This window comes from Cyprinodon tularosa, unplaced genomic scaffold (assembly GCF_016077235.1).
Source record: "Cyprinodon tularosa strain WSP-4 unplaced genomic scaffold, ASM1607723v1 ctg230, whole genome shotgun sequence".
NCBI lineage: Eukaryota > Metazoa > Chordata > Actinopteri > Cyprinodontiformes > Cyprinodontidae > Cyprinodon > Cyprinodon tularosa.
Genome location: NW_024038862.1, coordinates 1,472,412 through 1,486,806, shown reverse-complemented (window position 1 = coordinate 1,486,806; position 14,395 = coordinate 1,472,412). Strand labels below are relative to the sequence as shown.

The 14,395-nt window shown below is 37.4% G+C and overlaps 1 protein-coding gene across 1 annotated transcript; it reads right to left on the bottom strand.

The window, feature by feature from the left end:
- Positions 1-3,891: 3,891 nt before the first annotated feature.
- Positions 3,892-14,063, bottom strand: LOC119784646 (plasma kallikrein-like). The gene is made up of 7 exons (XM_038286812.1): positions 14,013-14,063; positions 7,827-7,893; positions 7,559-7,709; positions 7,339-7,448; positions 6,246-6,408; positions 4,118-4,236; positions 3,892-4,040 (listed from the first exon to the last, which is right to left on the bottom strand). The coding sequence occupies exons 1-7, from the start codon at positions 14,061-14,063 to the stop codon at positions 3,892-3,894; spliced, it is 810 nt and encodes a 269-aa protein (XP_038142740.1).
- Positions 14,064-14,395: the final 332 nt, after the last annotated feature.

Below are 14,395 nucleotides of genomic sequence, written 5' to 3'. Positions count from 1 at the left end.
AAATGGAAACAAAGTTTGTTTAACTATAATATAGTAAATAATCTATCATGTGCTCACAAGCTTCACATTTTTAACAGCTCTACAGTAGGCAAAACCCAATAACACTGTGTGACAATGACCTCTGTTATCAGTTTGAAAAGGACAGGATGACATGACATGTCAGAGAGGTGCTGCAAGTTTTTAAGCAGGTAGAGGAGGATAGATTGGGAAGCTTCATTCAATTATACTGTTTTATAAAATTTGATCACTGATAGCTGAACTTTATTGATCTCACATTGGAGAAATTTACCTCTGCATTTAACCCATCCCTTAGGGGAGCAGTGGGCTGCCATTGTGCAGAGTTAAGGGTCTTTGCTCAGAGACCCAGGGTGGCAGTCTGTGAAAGTGGGAGAACCTAAGGATTCCAAGTTAGCTCATTTTAATTACAGCAAAAGTTAAAGTTACGAAAGGAACCTTTGTTGTAGTAACGGCTGTTCTTGTGAGACCTAAGTAAAAATCCCACCATGCTGCTGGAGCCTAAGGTAACTGTTAGTATAAATCTACATGAAGTGGTGACACAGTCAAGACAAACAGCCATATGCAAGAAAATCTGGTCAAATCCACCAATGCTGATATTATGTGATAAAGAAAATAGGGACACAAAGATAAATATTTGTGAGTCCCTATTTAGTTAGTATTTATTATTATAAAAAACCTTGATTATCCAAAGTTTATCCCCACACACTGTCTACCAACTACATCCCTCACAGTTACGCAGTCTAAAACTAACACATAATGAATGCATAAAATAGGGAAACAATAATACAGTCACAAACTTAAAGAGCAATGCTAAACAAGATAACTTAAAGACAACAATGAATATTAACTCTACTGATATTCCCTTCAGTCACATGCGTGCTGTAATATGTTGTCTCCTAAGAAACGAAGCCTTTTAGTTTGCCAGAATAAGGTCTTGAGTTAAAATCTCTTTCCTAGATACATTTTTAAAGTCCAATCCATCAGGCCTAAAACATATTTTCCATGTTCTTTTTTCTTGATGAAACAATACAATGTTGTTTTTTTTTAACTCCTAGATGGGCGTGCAGGTGGGGCAGTGGATAGTGTGCACGACTGATGGATGGAGGCCTTAGTCCTCGATGTGGCAGACCCAGGTTCGAATCCGACCTGTGGTCCTTTGCTGCATGTCTGATACCCCTTTCCTGTCAGAAAAGTGTGCCATAAAAAATAATAGTAAAATCTAAAACTCCAAGATGATTTGCTAGTGTTACTTTCTAACTTAGTTGAGATTGGGGCTGATCCAAATGGCAAAGGTTAGATCCTGTTTCCGGTTATTTATTCTTCATGGGACTCACTGAAAAATGTGAATCAGAATTTCTAATTCTCCATTTTACACTAAAGAAATGCACGGCTAGAACACATTTTCACTGTATTATGTATCAACTTACATTTTTTGTATTGTTTATTATGGTGTAGTATTGTTATGCTGTATAACTTTTGATTTTTCAAATTTAATTTCTGGAGTCGGAGTCACTTTCAAATATAAAGGTTGTTACAATGTGCATGGCCCTATTGAATATTCTTTTATAATGAACCGACAAAAACTTATACAAAATAAAAACAAAAACTAAAAGTATAATAGTTTGTTTTATTCCTTACATACAGAAAAAAAGAAATCAGCAAATTTTAGTTTGAAGTCAACAGACAATTTATTTCACATACATATAAATGTTTTGATGGGTTAATCTTGGGATTTTTCTGCTTTTCTACAGTTTCTTAAGGTGAAACCAGACACAACATTGGCCAGTTTTTTAACTTTGGAAGGAGCTGGCATGGTGATCACTCTCTTCATGTAGCAACGGTACCTATAACATAAAAACATCACATTTCACTGCTGTTGCCAAGTGATATAAACGTTACTGACAGTTGAATTTGCATGATTTCAGTGTATCACCCAGGTCTCAACACATTTTCTAATTAAAAATATTTTAAAGAAGGTAGAAATAATAAGTTGTTACCGATGGCTGGGATGAAAGAAGCTTCCATTGTGGTAGGTGAAGAATTGGCAGTTAGGGTTCTCAGTGCATTTCTCCTGACAGTGTTCAGCACAGTTCACCACCTCCGAACTAATGTCAGATCCGCTAAAATCTACTCCTTTGTAAGTCAGCTTCGCCCAACCTGTAAGCAAAAATGTTTATGGTCAAATTATTGCAAGTTGCTGCAATCTACATGCTCAAAAATACATTTATTTTTCCAAGAACTGAGACAATCGTTTATTTGAAATCTCGTTTCTCTGAAATTATATCACCGTAAACATATATCAAAGAACTTTCCCTTCTTCACCCCCTTCTCTAGCCTGGCACGGACATTAAATATACATGAGGAAATAAAAGAAAGTGATGTGAACTGAAATGTTTTGTACTTCTAAAATTTCCAATTCAAGGTGAGGCAAGGTCAACTAAACATCAGCGGACACCAAAATGCAACTCATAAGGAAGTCAGACCAAACTGGTGAGGTTTGCTTTGTTGTTGTAATATTTGTATGCAAGGCAATTCACTTTGCTTAAAAGGAAACTTGAAGACATTGTTTAAATTACTGCTAAGATTGCTTACCCCATGACCCTGTTCTGAATATGTTGCTAAAAGCTGAAAATCTGATAGCAGATAAATATTCCTCTCTGAATTGTCTCTGTAAACTGCCTTGAGATGACATGTGATATGAATTAGCACTATATCAATAAAATGAATTAGATTAATCTGATAAACCTTTCAACTAACCTATGGTCCTGATAAAAAAAAAAAAAAAAAACAGCTGCACCTGGAGGCTGGTTTTGCTGAACACCACTGCAACTAAATTAAATGAAAATACAACAAAACTAAGGCAACTATTTTTTTAAAGTGTAAACTACTAAAAAAAATTAATCTAAGTCATTTTTTCTTAAAGGTATATTGGAGGATGTTCTTTTTCTGGTTTAGCATCAAAAATAAGTGGTCCTCCTAATTGGTAAACATTCTGGTGATATTCCCAAAAAAGTTAAAAGAACAATCAACTGGACTTTGTTTCTAAAGTGGGCTTTTTTTTTTTTTTTTTTTACTTTTTTGGAATGACTATGACCTGGATGACTGAGAATCTTATATTTATGTTTACATATCCTATGTGCTCTTCTCCATTTTCACTTATGGGTGGTGAGTCTGACAGAGGGGAAAATTTGCAAATATTTTGCAAACAGCAAATTTTAAACAGAGCATGCACGATGAGAAATGGGCTCGTGCAGGCTCTACCACGCGTTTAATAGGCAATCTCTCTCGGGAGCGGGTACAGGGTTTACATGTGCATTTTTTGTGGAGAGGGCGGCTCTCTTCAAAAATTTGCGAAAATCCTCCACTATACATTCAACAATAAGTGCATTTCTTCTTCAATTACGGAGCTAAGTGAGACACTTTGCCAATGGAATGAGACAATTTTCAATAGATATAAGAAAAAAAAAAATTTGCATTGTCTTATTTTAAGTAGATATCTAATTATCTTATTCTAAGAGTAAAAATGGTCATTCCATTGTCAAAATATCTTATTTACGTACTCAGATTAAGGGTAAATACACCTAATTTAGGAATTATTTGCTTATTTCTAGATTATTTTCGAAGTGTATTGCTAGTGGAAGAGTGCCGTGTTTCGGATTTTGTGTTGTGATACATACTCTCATCAATCTGACACAGGTGTGTCGGGATTCCTGATATGACACCAGTTTTTGTTTTGGCCACCATGCTGTTTGGATTGTTCTTCAAAAAACATCTGAAGTCATGACTGTAGAAATATGAAAAAAAAATGTAAGATTGAATAACATTTAGTTTTAATGATAATGCATTTACAAACCAAGATGTATTGTTTAGCACTCAGACAGTGACATACCCGCTGAAAGAGAAGTATGTACACTGTGGATGGACAGAACAGAGAAACTGACAATGTTCTGGAGAAACAGCCTTCAATTCCATAAAATCACTTCCTCTGAAGTCGGTGTCTGAAAAAAGTTGGCTCTGACATACTGCATCAGACACAAACAAGGTTATAAAGGAAGCAAAAATCGTCAAACACATTGAGACGCTGCAGATGTTTGCATACCTGTGTCAAACTGTTGAGACAGTTGGGATTTTTTGGAGAATCCAGATATGACTCCAGCCTTCAATACTATAACAGAGGGCCTTGGCACATTCCAGCTGAATTTAAGGTGGCACTTATACCTAGAACAGAAGGAAGTTTTAGAAAGACAGAGCCTTGAAAAGTTCAGTTTAGGCAAATCGACGTGAAGTTTTCTAGAAGACGTTTCTCCTATCATCCAAGAGGCTTCTTCAGCTCTAACTAATAATGGGGAGCACTGAGGCCCCGTCCACACGAAGTCAAAACGAACACGAAACGCTGATATTTTCCAAAACGTTTGCCGTAAAGACGGAGATGTAAAATAAATGTGAGTGTCCACACGAATGCATGAAAACGCCGCAAAATGTATGCCAGGCCTGTAAGTGGCGCTGTGGTGCCAAAGCAAAAATAAGCGACGAAATGTTGGGCATGCGCACTAATATTTATACATGGTTGCCCTGCGGGTCAATTTTCGTGGTTAAGTCAAATTCAGGTGCTGAACTATGTCGTCGATATTGCTCTGTTCTTCCTGGAGATATTCCAGAAGAAGAAGATTCTGTTGTAAGCCCGACAGCAGGGTGAGTAGCATTAGCAGCAACGGCGCCATTGTTGTTGTGATACTGTCTCGCGCATGCGTGTTTAGAGGCGACGCTATGACGCATGCGTGTAAAAAAAAAAATGCGGTTAGAGCGTAAAGATGGAAACGCGAAAACGCCGTTTCGAAATCTTCCCACTCTGAAGGCTGAATAAAAAAAAGATTGTTTACAGACCCCCGAAACGCCGGCTTCGTGTGGATGAGAGGCTGGTTTGGTGAAAAATTTGTGCGTTTAGGCCAGGGTTCGTCTTCGTGTGGACGGGGCCTGAGATTAAAGTGCTCCCCAGGTTTAACAGAGAATTAGGGGGAAAAAAAACAAAAGGTGGCTCTATAGAATAGAACATCCGATCTTCACTCTTATGGTAACGTTGAAAAGGTCGGTCAAGGGAGTTTGGTCGTCTGGTCCACATGTATCGTGTCAGCTTTGGAGAGAAGTTTCTGCCCTTTCCTTTGAATTATTTCAGTTTGAACCATAGACCTGGCTTCAATATTTTCAAAACCAGCAACAAAAATATAATTCCACTTGTTTCCACATACTTTAACATACTATGGCATGTATTTATTGAGTTGCACGCTGTTCTACACTAAGTATTTTCTCTTCACTCTGTCTTTATATCATAAAATAAAAGAAAACTACTGAAATTCACTAAAATCAATATTGTATGCAACAAATAATAAATCAATTGCTTTAAACTTGACTTGATTTTTATTTTTAACAAATCTATTTTTACCTTTAAAATAACATTATCTGAGAATTGGAAATTCAGAAACTGGACTCATATTTCATTTAGATTTTTTGAGCAAAGTCATAAAAAACTTCTCATATAGAAAAAAAGTTAGAGGTACAGTACATTAAAAGTTATTTTAACAATCGAAAACAATAATGGTCTGCTCAGTGTTGCAGTGAATAGCAGTGCTGCCTTGCAGCAAGACCGTTCCATGTTTGGTTCCCAGCCTGGGATCTTTCTTCATGGAGTTTGCATGTTCTCCTTGTGCATTTTTGGGTTCTCTCTGGATACTCCGGCTTCCTCCACAGTCCATAAACATGACTGCAAGGTTAATTGGATTCTCTAAATTCTCCTTAGGTCCGTAGACAGCTAGAGATAAGTACCAGCATCCCTCCATCTGACAGAAAATCGATGGATGGATGGAAAACAATAAAATATAAAATTTTAAAAGAATTCCAATGCAAGGAAATTTTCATAAAATGCATTCTAACTGGAGTCACTAGAACAAAAAAAAAAAAGAGAAAACAGAGGGAACAAAAACCATCTCTTTATAAGAAAGTGTGTTAAGAGTAAAAGTTAAAAACACTTTTGAAAAAGACTTTTTATAATGTAAAGAAATTTACATTACACTCCAAGGTTTTGTTCTCGATAAAATACAAAAAGAATATTCAAAAGAAGTTATGGCACAATTTACAGACTCTGTTATTTTTTACATGCTTAAGGAAAAAACTTGTAACGTTCTGAGAAAAGACCCAGGTAACACAAAATGTCAGTAGCATTTGTGATTTACCTGATGTCCAAGGTTGTAAAGTTCCCGGTTACAAAAGTAAAGTACTGACAGACTGGATCTTCTGTGCAGACTCTCTGACATTCTTCAAAATTAACAGTGAAAAATGTTCTGTAATCTCCACCATGGAAGTCCAAATTCTCAAAGATCTGTGGGAAGCAAGGTTCTGGAACATTGGTAACAAAAACATGGTCACTGAACATTTCAGAGAGGTAGACATGTAAAGATTCTGTAACTAATATAAATCTATTTAGGTTTAGGTTCAGTAACACAAAAAAGAACAAAATTTTGGACTGTGGGAGGAAGCCAGGTTACCCAGAGAGAACCCAGACATGCACAGGGAGAACGCACAAATTTTTCACCAAACCAGCCTCTCATCCACACGAAGCCGGCGTTTCGGGGGTCTGTAAACAATCTTTTTTTTATTCAGCCTTCAGAGTGGGAAGATTTGGAAACGCCGTTTTCGCGTTTCCATCTTTACGCTCTAACCGCATTTTTTTTTTTACACGCATGCGTCATAGCGTCGCCTCTAAACACGCATGCGCGACCAGTATCACAACAACAATGGCGCCGTTGCTGCTAATGCTACTCACCCTGCTGTCGGGCTTACAACAGAATCTTCTTCTTCTGGAATATCTCCAGGAAGAACAGAGCAATATCGACGACATAGTTCAGCACCTGAATTTGACTTAACCCCGAAAATAGACCCGCAGAGCAACCATGTATAAATATTAGTGCGCATGCCCAACATTTCGTCGCTTATTTTTGCTTTGGCACCACAGCGCCACTTACAGGCCTGGCATACATTTTGCAGCGTTTTCATGCATTCGTGTGGACGCTCACATTTATTTTACGTCTCCGTCTTTACGGCAAACGTTTTGGAAAAAATCAGCGTTTCGTGTTCGTTTTGACTTCGTGTGGACGATAAAATCAAGAAGCAGCATTTTTGAGGTGCCTCTCTCTCTTGCATGTTTGAGATAAATTCTACAGTGCTTCTATAATATAAAGCAGCAACATAAAAAAGCTATATATCAGGCAAATCTATTTCCAACTATAATATCGCAAAAGTGAGCTCTAGAAATGTGAGTGTACCTACTTGAGTCCAGATTGCAGGGTTTAAGAGAATATCCAGAAGTAACGCCCAGCAGCAAAACTTGAGATCGTGGGTGTCCAGAAGAGCTTGATTTAAGGAAGCACTGAAACGTCCTGAAAAACAGAGGAGTAAAACATATGTATAAACACTATTTCAATATTAGATTTTGTACAGTGTCTCCATAATCAGTATTATTAATATTATTGATGTCTTTCCCTCATACCCCAGAGACTTGTCTGGCCGATTGAAGCTGAAGAAGAGGCACGATGGGTGCTGGGTGCAGAGCTCTTGACAATGCTGTGCAGATGGGGAATACAGATTTGCTATGTCGGAGCCAGGAAAATCCACATTCTCTAGAAAACCTCGAATACATGCTGAGGGAATAGGGAAAGGATTCTTACAAGTAGAAAACGAAGACGAATAATACAAACCATTCAAGAGAAAAATTTATATCTATAAAAAGCACTTCTACATGCAGTGTGTAATATTACCTTGGCTGATGTAAAGGCTGCTTACTAACAACATGCACACTGAAACAAAATTGGACTCCATCTTCATCTGCAGATGGTGAAGAGAAAAAAATCAGACAGCTATATCTGAGCAATGGTTAGATAACAGCTTTAATAAATACAGGTTGATCAAAGGGCAGTTTTGCAACCCTCATTGACTGGGACGTAAAAAAAAAAGAAAGAAAAAAGCTCCACAAGGTGCAGCAAATTACTCAAAAGAAAAACTAACTAACCAAGTAAAAGTGTGCAATAATAATAAATCTATCTAACCTATCATATATACATCCAACATGTACTGCTAAAAAAATGCTGACTTATATGACCACATATTCAGTTACAGGTCATATTATCCTTGTTTTTTTTAACAAGATGACATGACACTACAACGATTGGCAGGGTGACATCCAGTGCAGATTACAAAAAGTATCTGAATTAGCCAAAAAACAAATGAAAGCATTTTAAAAAGTCTTTGAAAATGTATTTAAGGGTTTATTATACATTTCTCAATGGGAATAAAGTTTTATTTTGCAATACAGATGTGTCTAAGCTTCCAGTAATAATATTTGTTTATCATATTTCACTTTGCTGACAAGCTTTATTGAGATGCAGGTTTAAAACAGCAGGACTTGGCACAGCTGCTCACCCTCAACCCCAAGCAGGGACCCCCACCCAAGGGCAGGCCACCCCATAGACCCCAGACCCCCCCAGAGGAAAGACTATGCACCCAGCCTCCAGAAGTCCCATCCCGGGGCTCCCAATGCTTTCCCTAGTTGGAGCAACCTGCCTTACATCTGACTCTCACCGAGCCACAAGCCACACAACCCTACTAGGAAAGGTAGCCGATCATAAGTGTCCAGAGAGATTGATTTAGTGATGAAACAGGTTCATAAAATATAACAGAATGTCTTTTTACCTGTAAATATTTAGACTGTTTTTGTTTTTCCAGGTCAAGAGGATAGTTTTCTTTGTAATACATAAGCCAGTGAAGATGACATGGCGAGAGTCATTGTCTAAGGTGACATCATCTAGTTACCCACTAAAGGGACTGATGGAGAGGGTGGAATATTAACACTTTGACAGATCCCCACATACCAGACACCAGAGATTCTGTACAGGCGTGCACAACCATAGTGCAGGTATATAGTCATCCGGTGCATTACTTGAACATTGCAAGCAGATATCAGACTGTGCAAAACCCTTCTTCCACATCCGTTGATCTGGGTAGTGTACTCTATGAAGGATTTTGCATTGTAAATTGTGATTTCTGGTCATGCCAATGGTTCTCTGACAGATTTTCTGTCAGGAGAAATCTGTTGCTTTGGCCCTGGTTAATGCCTGTTCCAGTTCTGTACATTCTCCACCAGGGGGCTTCATCTGCTGGGCTGGGCATGCCACCACTTCCTCAAAGGTTCAACAAGTGCATCAGTCTGAATCAACTGGCAGAATAACAGGAGCAGGAAGCCAGTCGCTCAGTGTTAACTGTCAACTGCTAAATGTCAAACTTTCTCTCCAGTATTCTTTTGAGCATTTTCCTGGTTATTTTCCTGAATCAACCAGATCATCTCACCTGAGGCAAGGCAACTTAGGCAAGGCAAGGCAAATGTATTTGTATAGCACAATTCAGTACAAAGACAATTCAAAGTGCTTTACATGATTAAAATATAGGAAAATAAAACAGAATCAAAGCAATTAGAAAAAATAAAATAAAAAATGCAGAAACAAAAAAGAACATTAAAAACAATTGGACTAAAGAAAATAAAAAAGTTGAACTAATGATGTTTCTGTTGAACTGTTTAACTAGAACAGTCGAAGGCAATCCTAAACAAATGTGTTTTTAGTCTTGATTTAAAGGAACTCAGGCTTTCCACACTTTTACAGTTTTCTGGAAGTTTGTTCCAGATAAGTGGAGCATAGGAACTAAATGCTGCTTCTCCATGTTTAGTTCTGGTTCTAGGTATGCAGAGCAAGCTGGAGCCAGAAGACCCGAGTGGTCTGGAGGGTTGAGGACTTAGCAACCTTTTTTCTCTCATCCTCTGAAAGTATTTTCCAGATCCAGTTCCTCCATGTATGCTCAAATGTCAAGGCACTTCTGCTCAGCTTGGCAATGCCATCTGGATCCCATTTTCATGATTGGATTACTCTCTACAGACCAGACTATGTTTGACCTCTGCAGTTCTCAATACCTTTCCATAGATTGTTCTGTGAACACATGGCAAACTCACTGTTGTTAGGACAACAACTGAAAGTGTTAATTAAGCTCAATGTATGGTCAAACAGAAAATGCTGCACATTTGGAATAGGGGTGTGCAAAATAATCGTCATGATGATGCATCGTGATTCTAATTTTCGTGATCTACTGCATCGATTCTTGACGTCAAGTATCGATTATTAATTTAAAAAAATTAATAAATAAAATTACATGAATGGTTAGCGAACATCAGCCAAAAACAAGTGTAATACAACTTCCAGTCCAGTAGATGTCGCTGCGGATGTGTTGACGCATGCTGCCTTGTGTCACAAGCATTTCCGGCCGCGAGTCAGTCATGAACAAAAGATGGAGGAGATTGAGAAACTTCGTCCGGCTCCATCACATTTCAAATCCGATGTTAGGAAGCATTTTGGTTTTTAAAAAAAAGGTAAAAATGAAGTTGATATGACGCACGCAATTTGCAAACACTGCTACACCAGAATTAAATACTGTGGGAACACAACGAACCTAAAAACACACATGCAGAGAGGCGCCCTTTCAGAAAATCAAGAGCCAAAGATGTTTTCATTTTATTGAGTTAAAGGACCACTGACGCCATGATAATCTTTATTTTGTTATTTTTAGTTTTATAAATCCTAAGCACTTTTTTGTCAATGTATCCACTCCAACAATAGTAATATTTCTGTCCAGTATTTGTTTTCATGGCAACACCTCCAAAAGTAATTTCAATAAATACAGCTATGTATGAATGCAGTTGCTTTCAGTTATTTATCAATTGGAAGACACTACCCAGATCATACTCAGCCATTCAGCCACTGGTAATGGCTGTATTTTTTTCTAACAGAGTTCAGTGAAAATATTGCAATGCATCGCAATAATTCAAGTATCGTGATGCATCGTGATAGAATCGCATCGTGGCCTGTGAATCGTGATTCGAATCGAATCGTGATTCGAATTGAATCGTGACTTCTTTGGCAATACCCACCTCTAATTTGGAATAAATTCACCACAACTACTATTCAAAAAATAGGAATTTATTAAAAGAAAATTAACTCCAAGTCAAACATATTTCAGTTAAAAAACAATGATTCAACTAGTGAAACTAAAACCTAGCTGCTACTGCATTATAATGCAACTAGATCCAAGTTCAGTATTAAATTTATGTTCGACAACCAATGTTTATTTTGAAGAACTTGGAATGAGGTCGAATCAACTTTTAACTATTTCAGAGTTATTTGAATGTGTTCAAATCTATTTACAATGCAAACCCAAAAGGTTAAATACAACATTTGGTAAAATATTTTATTGAATTATTTTCTTAATAAAAAATAAATGACCTTTAGTTGTAGGATTTCTAACCATCTGTGATTGAACTAATAGCTGGCAGACATTAGGTGACTCACCTTGAATTACTCTTTGGCCAGTTTTTGGTAATAAGATGTGATGAACATATGAGGGAACAGATAAACGTTATATTAGTGATTAAACTCTAAATGAAATAATATTTCTTTAGCCATATAAACAGCTGCTGACATGTTTTGAGCTGTTATAAACAACAGTCACCGTCAGCTTTTTGCTAGCCGTAAACAAACGTAAACATCCAAAATAATCCACATTATCAAAAAACCCAAATTGTTAAGCTCAAAACATATTTTCTTACCTTTTGCCAGACCTGTATTGAAGAAGGTTGAGTTTTCTTCTGTTTTCAGCATCTTAGCATGTCAAGCCTGCAGCATGGAAAATATGTCCTTTGTTCAGATCCCCCACTCCTCCAGTCTCGTACATCTAAAGTTTCTTGTAAACTCAAAGGGAAGTGTTGCAGAGCAATCTGTCTTTAAAGCAATATAGTTCTGAGATGAGCAACCAGGTCCAGTTAGCCTTTGAGCAACCTGCAGATTCTGGTTCATGTGGCCTACCTAACATTCATTCATGGGGTCTCTTCAATGTGTCTGACCTCAAAGAGAGACTTTGAATTGATTTCTTTGTCCCAAAGCATAATGGGGAGCAAAATCCCCTGCCGCTGTGGGAGTGTCTGGGAGAGAAGAGGAGGTTTGCAGCATCTTGGAGATTGATGATCAGTTAATATCAGCATGGACAATGATCCTCAATTATATCAGATCTACCATACCTGGATAGATTAAAAGATCCCAAGGCAAAAGATGCAAAGGGGCCCAGAGACAATCCAGCAGGGTGTAAGATACAGGCAGGAAAGGAATACATAGAATGTTACACAAACATCTGTGCAGTACACAATCAGGAGAGCCCCAGCACAAATTGGGAGCCACCTTCCAAGGCGGTGGAGATTGAGAGAGCTAACATCCCGAGGGACCTTAGATGCAAACAGACAATGGTAGATCTGGGCCTCTACTGCTCTAGTGCCACAGGCCTGCTCCTGTGCTACAATGATCGGTGCTTCTGTGCTGTTTGCTTTCACAGTCCAATGGATTTTTTTTTCCATAGTAAATTAGGACTAAACCTTTGATTTCTCCAGTGCTTTTAAACCCCTCATGCCAGGTCCTCTGAGATATATTAGTTGGAGGTTTTATACCTCAGGCTCACTGACATCATCCATATTTCATTACATCATGTATTGGAGAAACAGCTGGTCTCCAGCTAGTTCAGTGTAAGTGGTAGGAGACAAAAGCACCATAACAATCATTTTTAGATAATATCCACCCACCGTACGTATAAAGCTGCTGTAGAACTGCAAAGTTCATTTAGTGACAGAATGTTGTATCCTAGGTGCACAAAGAGCAGCAGACAGAATTTATGACTATCACTGCTTCTAACAAACACAATACGCTTTAAAATTCCTGCAGTTTTATTCCTTGTAAACACTCTGTTGCTAATATGTACATATTTTGTTCAAGTTTTAATCTAAGTGCGTGCACATCTCTTTAACCCCTAGAATTTGGTTTTAATAATTGTAGATTTTTATATTCTTAATTTATGTAATTTCATTCATTTAATATTTTATCCACTATAGGAAAATTCAGGATATGTCTATTCTATTCTATTCTATTCTATTCTATTCTATTGGTAAAGTGACAACCAATTAAAATTGTTCAAGGTCCAACAAATGCAGGTTACTATTACATGAAGATAAACTCTGCATTTAATAAAGCCAGTCATGCAATTAGGGTACCATCTTCAGATGTACAATATATAACCTATGTTTATTCAGGTAGATGTTATGAAGAATAAAAATCTCCTTTTTCAGAACTACCTGGTTAAGAGATATCTATTTTTCAGGGCAAAGTTACCCTTGCACATGTAGGCAATCAGCTTCTCCTTAAAGTATTCCTGAAAATATACAACAGGACAAAAAAATATTTGGGAGTGAGGCAGTATTTGATATCAAAGTTGCAAAAACAATCATCACTTATTAAATCTTGAACTTTAATATATAGTGGAACACAACTTTTGAGGGAAATAAAGCATTGAATAGAATATTAGACATGGATCTTTTCAGAATTTGAGTGAAGCAAGTTGTTTCCTCTTACATGTGCATATAAAACTCAAAATGTTTAATTCGGGCTGTACAAAGGTTTGTGCAGCTTATTCACACCATGCTTAAGAGTCTACTTTTTCTGTGTTATTAGAAAATCATACCTAGTGATGCTTGCTGCTTGGCCCTTACATACTTTAAGATGGGCAACATTGCCTTGTTTGTCAAAGTTTCAAAATATAATAAATGCAGTGCTATTTTCTGACCACAAGATGCCACTCTTGCAGATCTAAGATTTATTTGATCACAGCTGTAAATCAGATAAGTATGGTTAAGACTGATTCACTAAGCTCCATTTTGCAAGTTAGATGTGAAAGTACTTTAAAAATATTTCTTTTCAGTCCACATTGACTCTAGGCTTCCCTTATTTAGTTGCATCTTGCATGTGGTGCAGCAGTGTACAGCAAGGATCTCTCTTATCATTTTGTCTTGAGATCACAGACCCACATACCAGAAGGTAGTATCCAGGATGATGAAGAAATCCCAAAAGGGATCCAGGCATGGCGCAAGATCCCCAGCCAGAGACTCTCATAATATCACATTGGCTTTATGAGTATAAGTGATTTAAAGTGATTAAAAGGGTGTATCAGGTGAGGGAACACATGGCAGATGGGGTTGCCAATAAACAGGAGCATCTGAAAGAGGCTGATGTGACATAAAAACTCATAAAAAAGAACAGTTGATGCTTAAACATAAGTAAGCAACAATAAAACATAAAAAGCTAAAGATCAATACCACCTCTCAGTTACTGTATGACAGCACACTGGAATCTACATTAATTTTAAAAGCTAACCCAGACTGACAGGAAATTCTAGAATGATATAGCAATAAAGT

What these genes read in the sequence shown, in the direction of transcription:
- LOC119784646 (XM_038286812.1), bottom strand. Translation starts at nt 14,063, where the DNA reads ATGCCTGGATCCCTTTTGGGATTTCTTCATCATCCTGGATACTACCTT. An exon ending in CAGCCTTTACATCAGCCAAG is followed by an intron (nt 7,710 to 7,826) that starts GTAATATTACAC and finishes CTATTCCCTCAG; the next exon opens with CATGTATTCGAGGTTTTCTA. An exon ending in ACCCTGCAATCTGGACTCAA is followed by an intron (nt 6,409 to 7,338) that starts GTAGGTACACTC and finishes CCAATGTTCCAG; the next exon opens with AACCTTGCTTCCCACAGATC.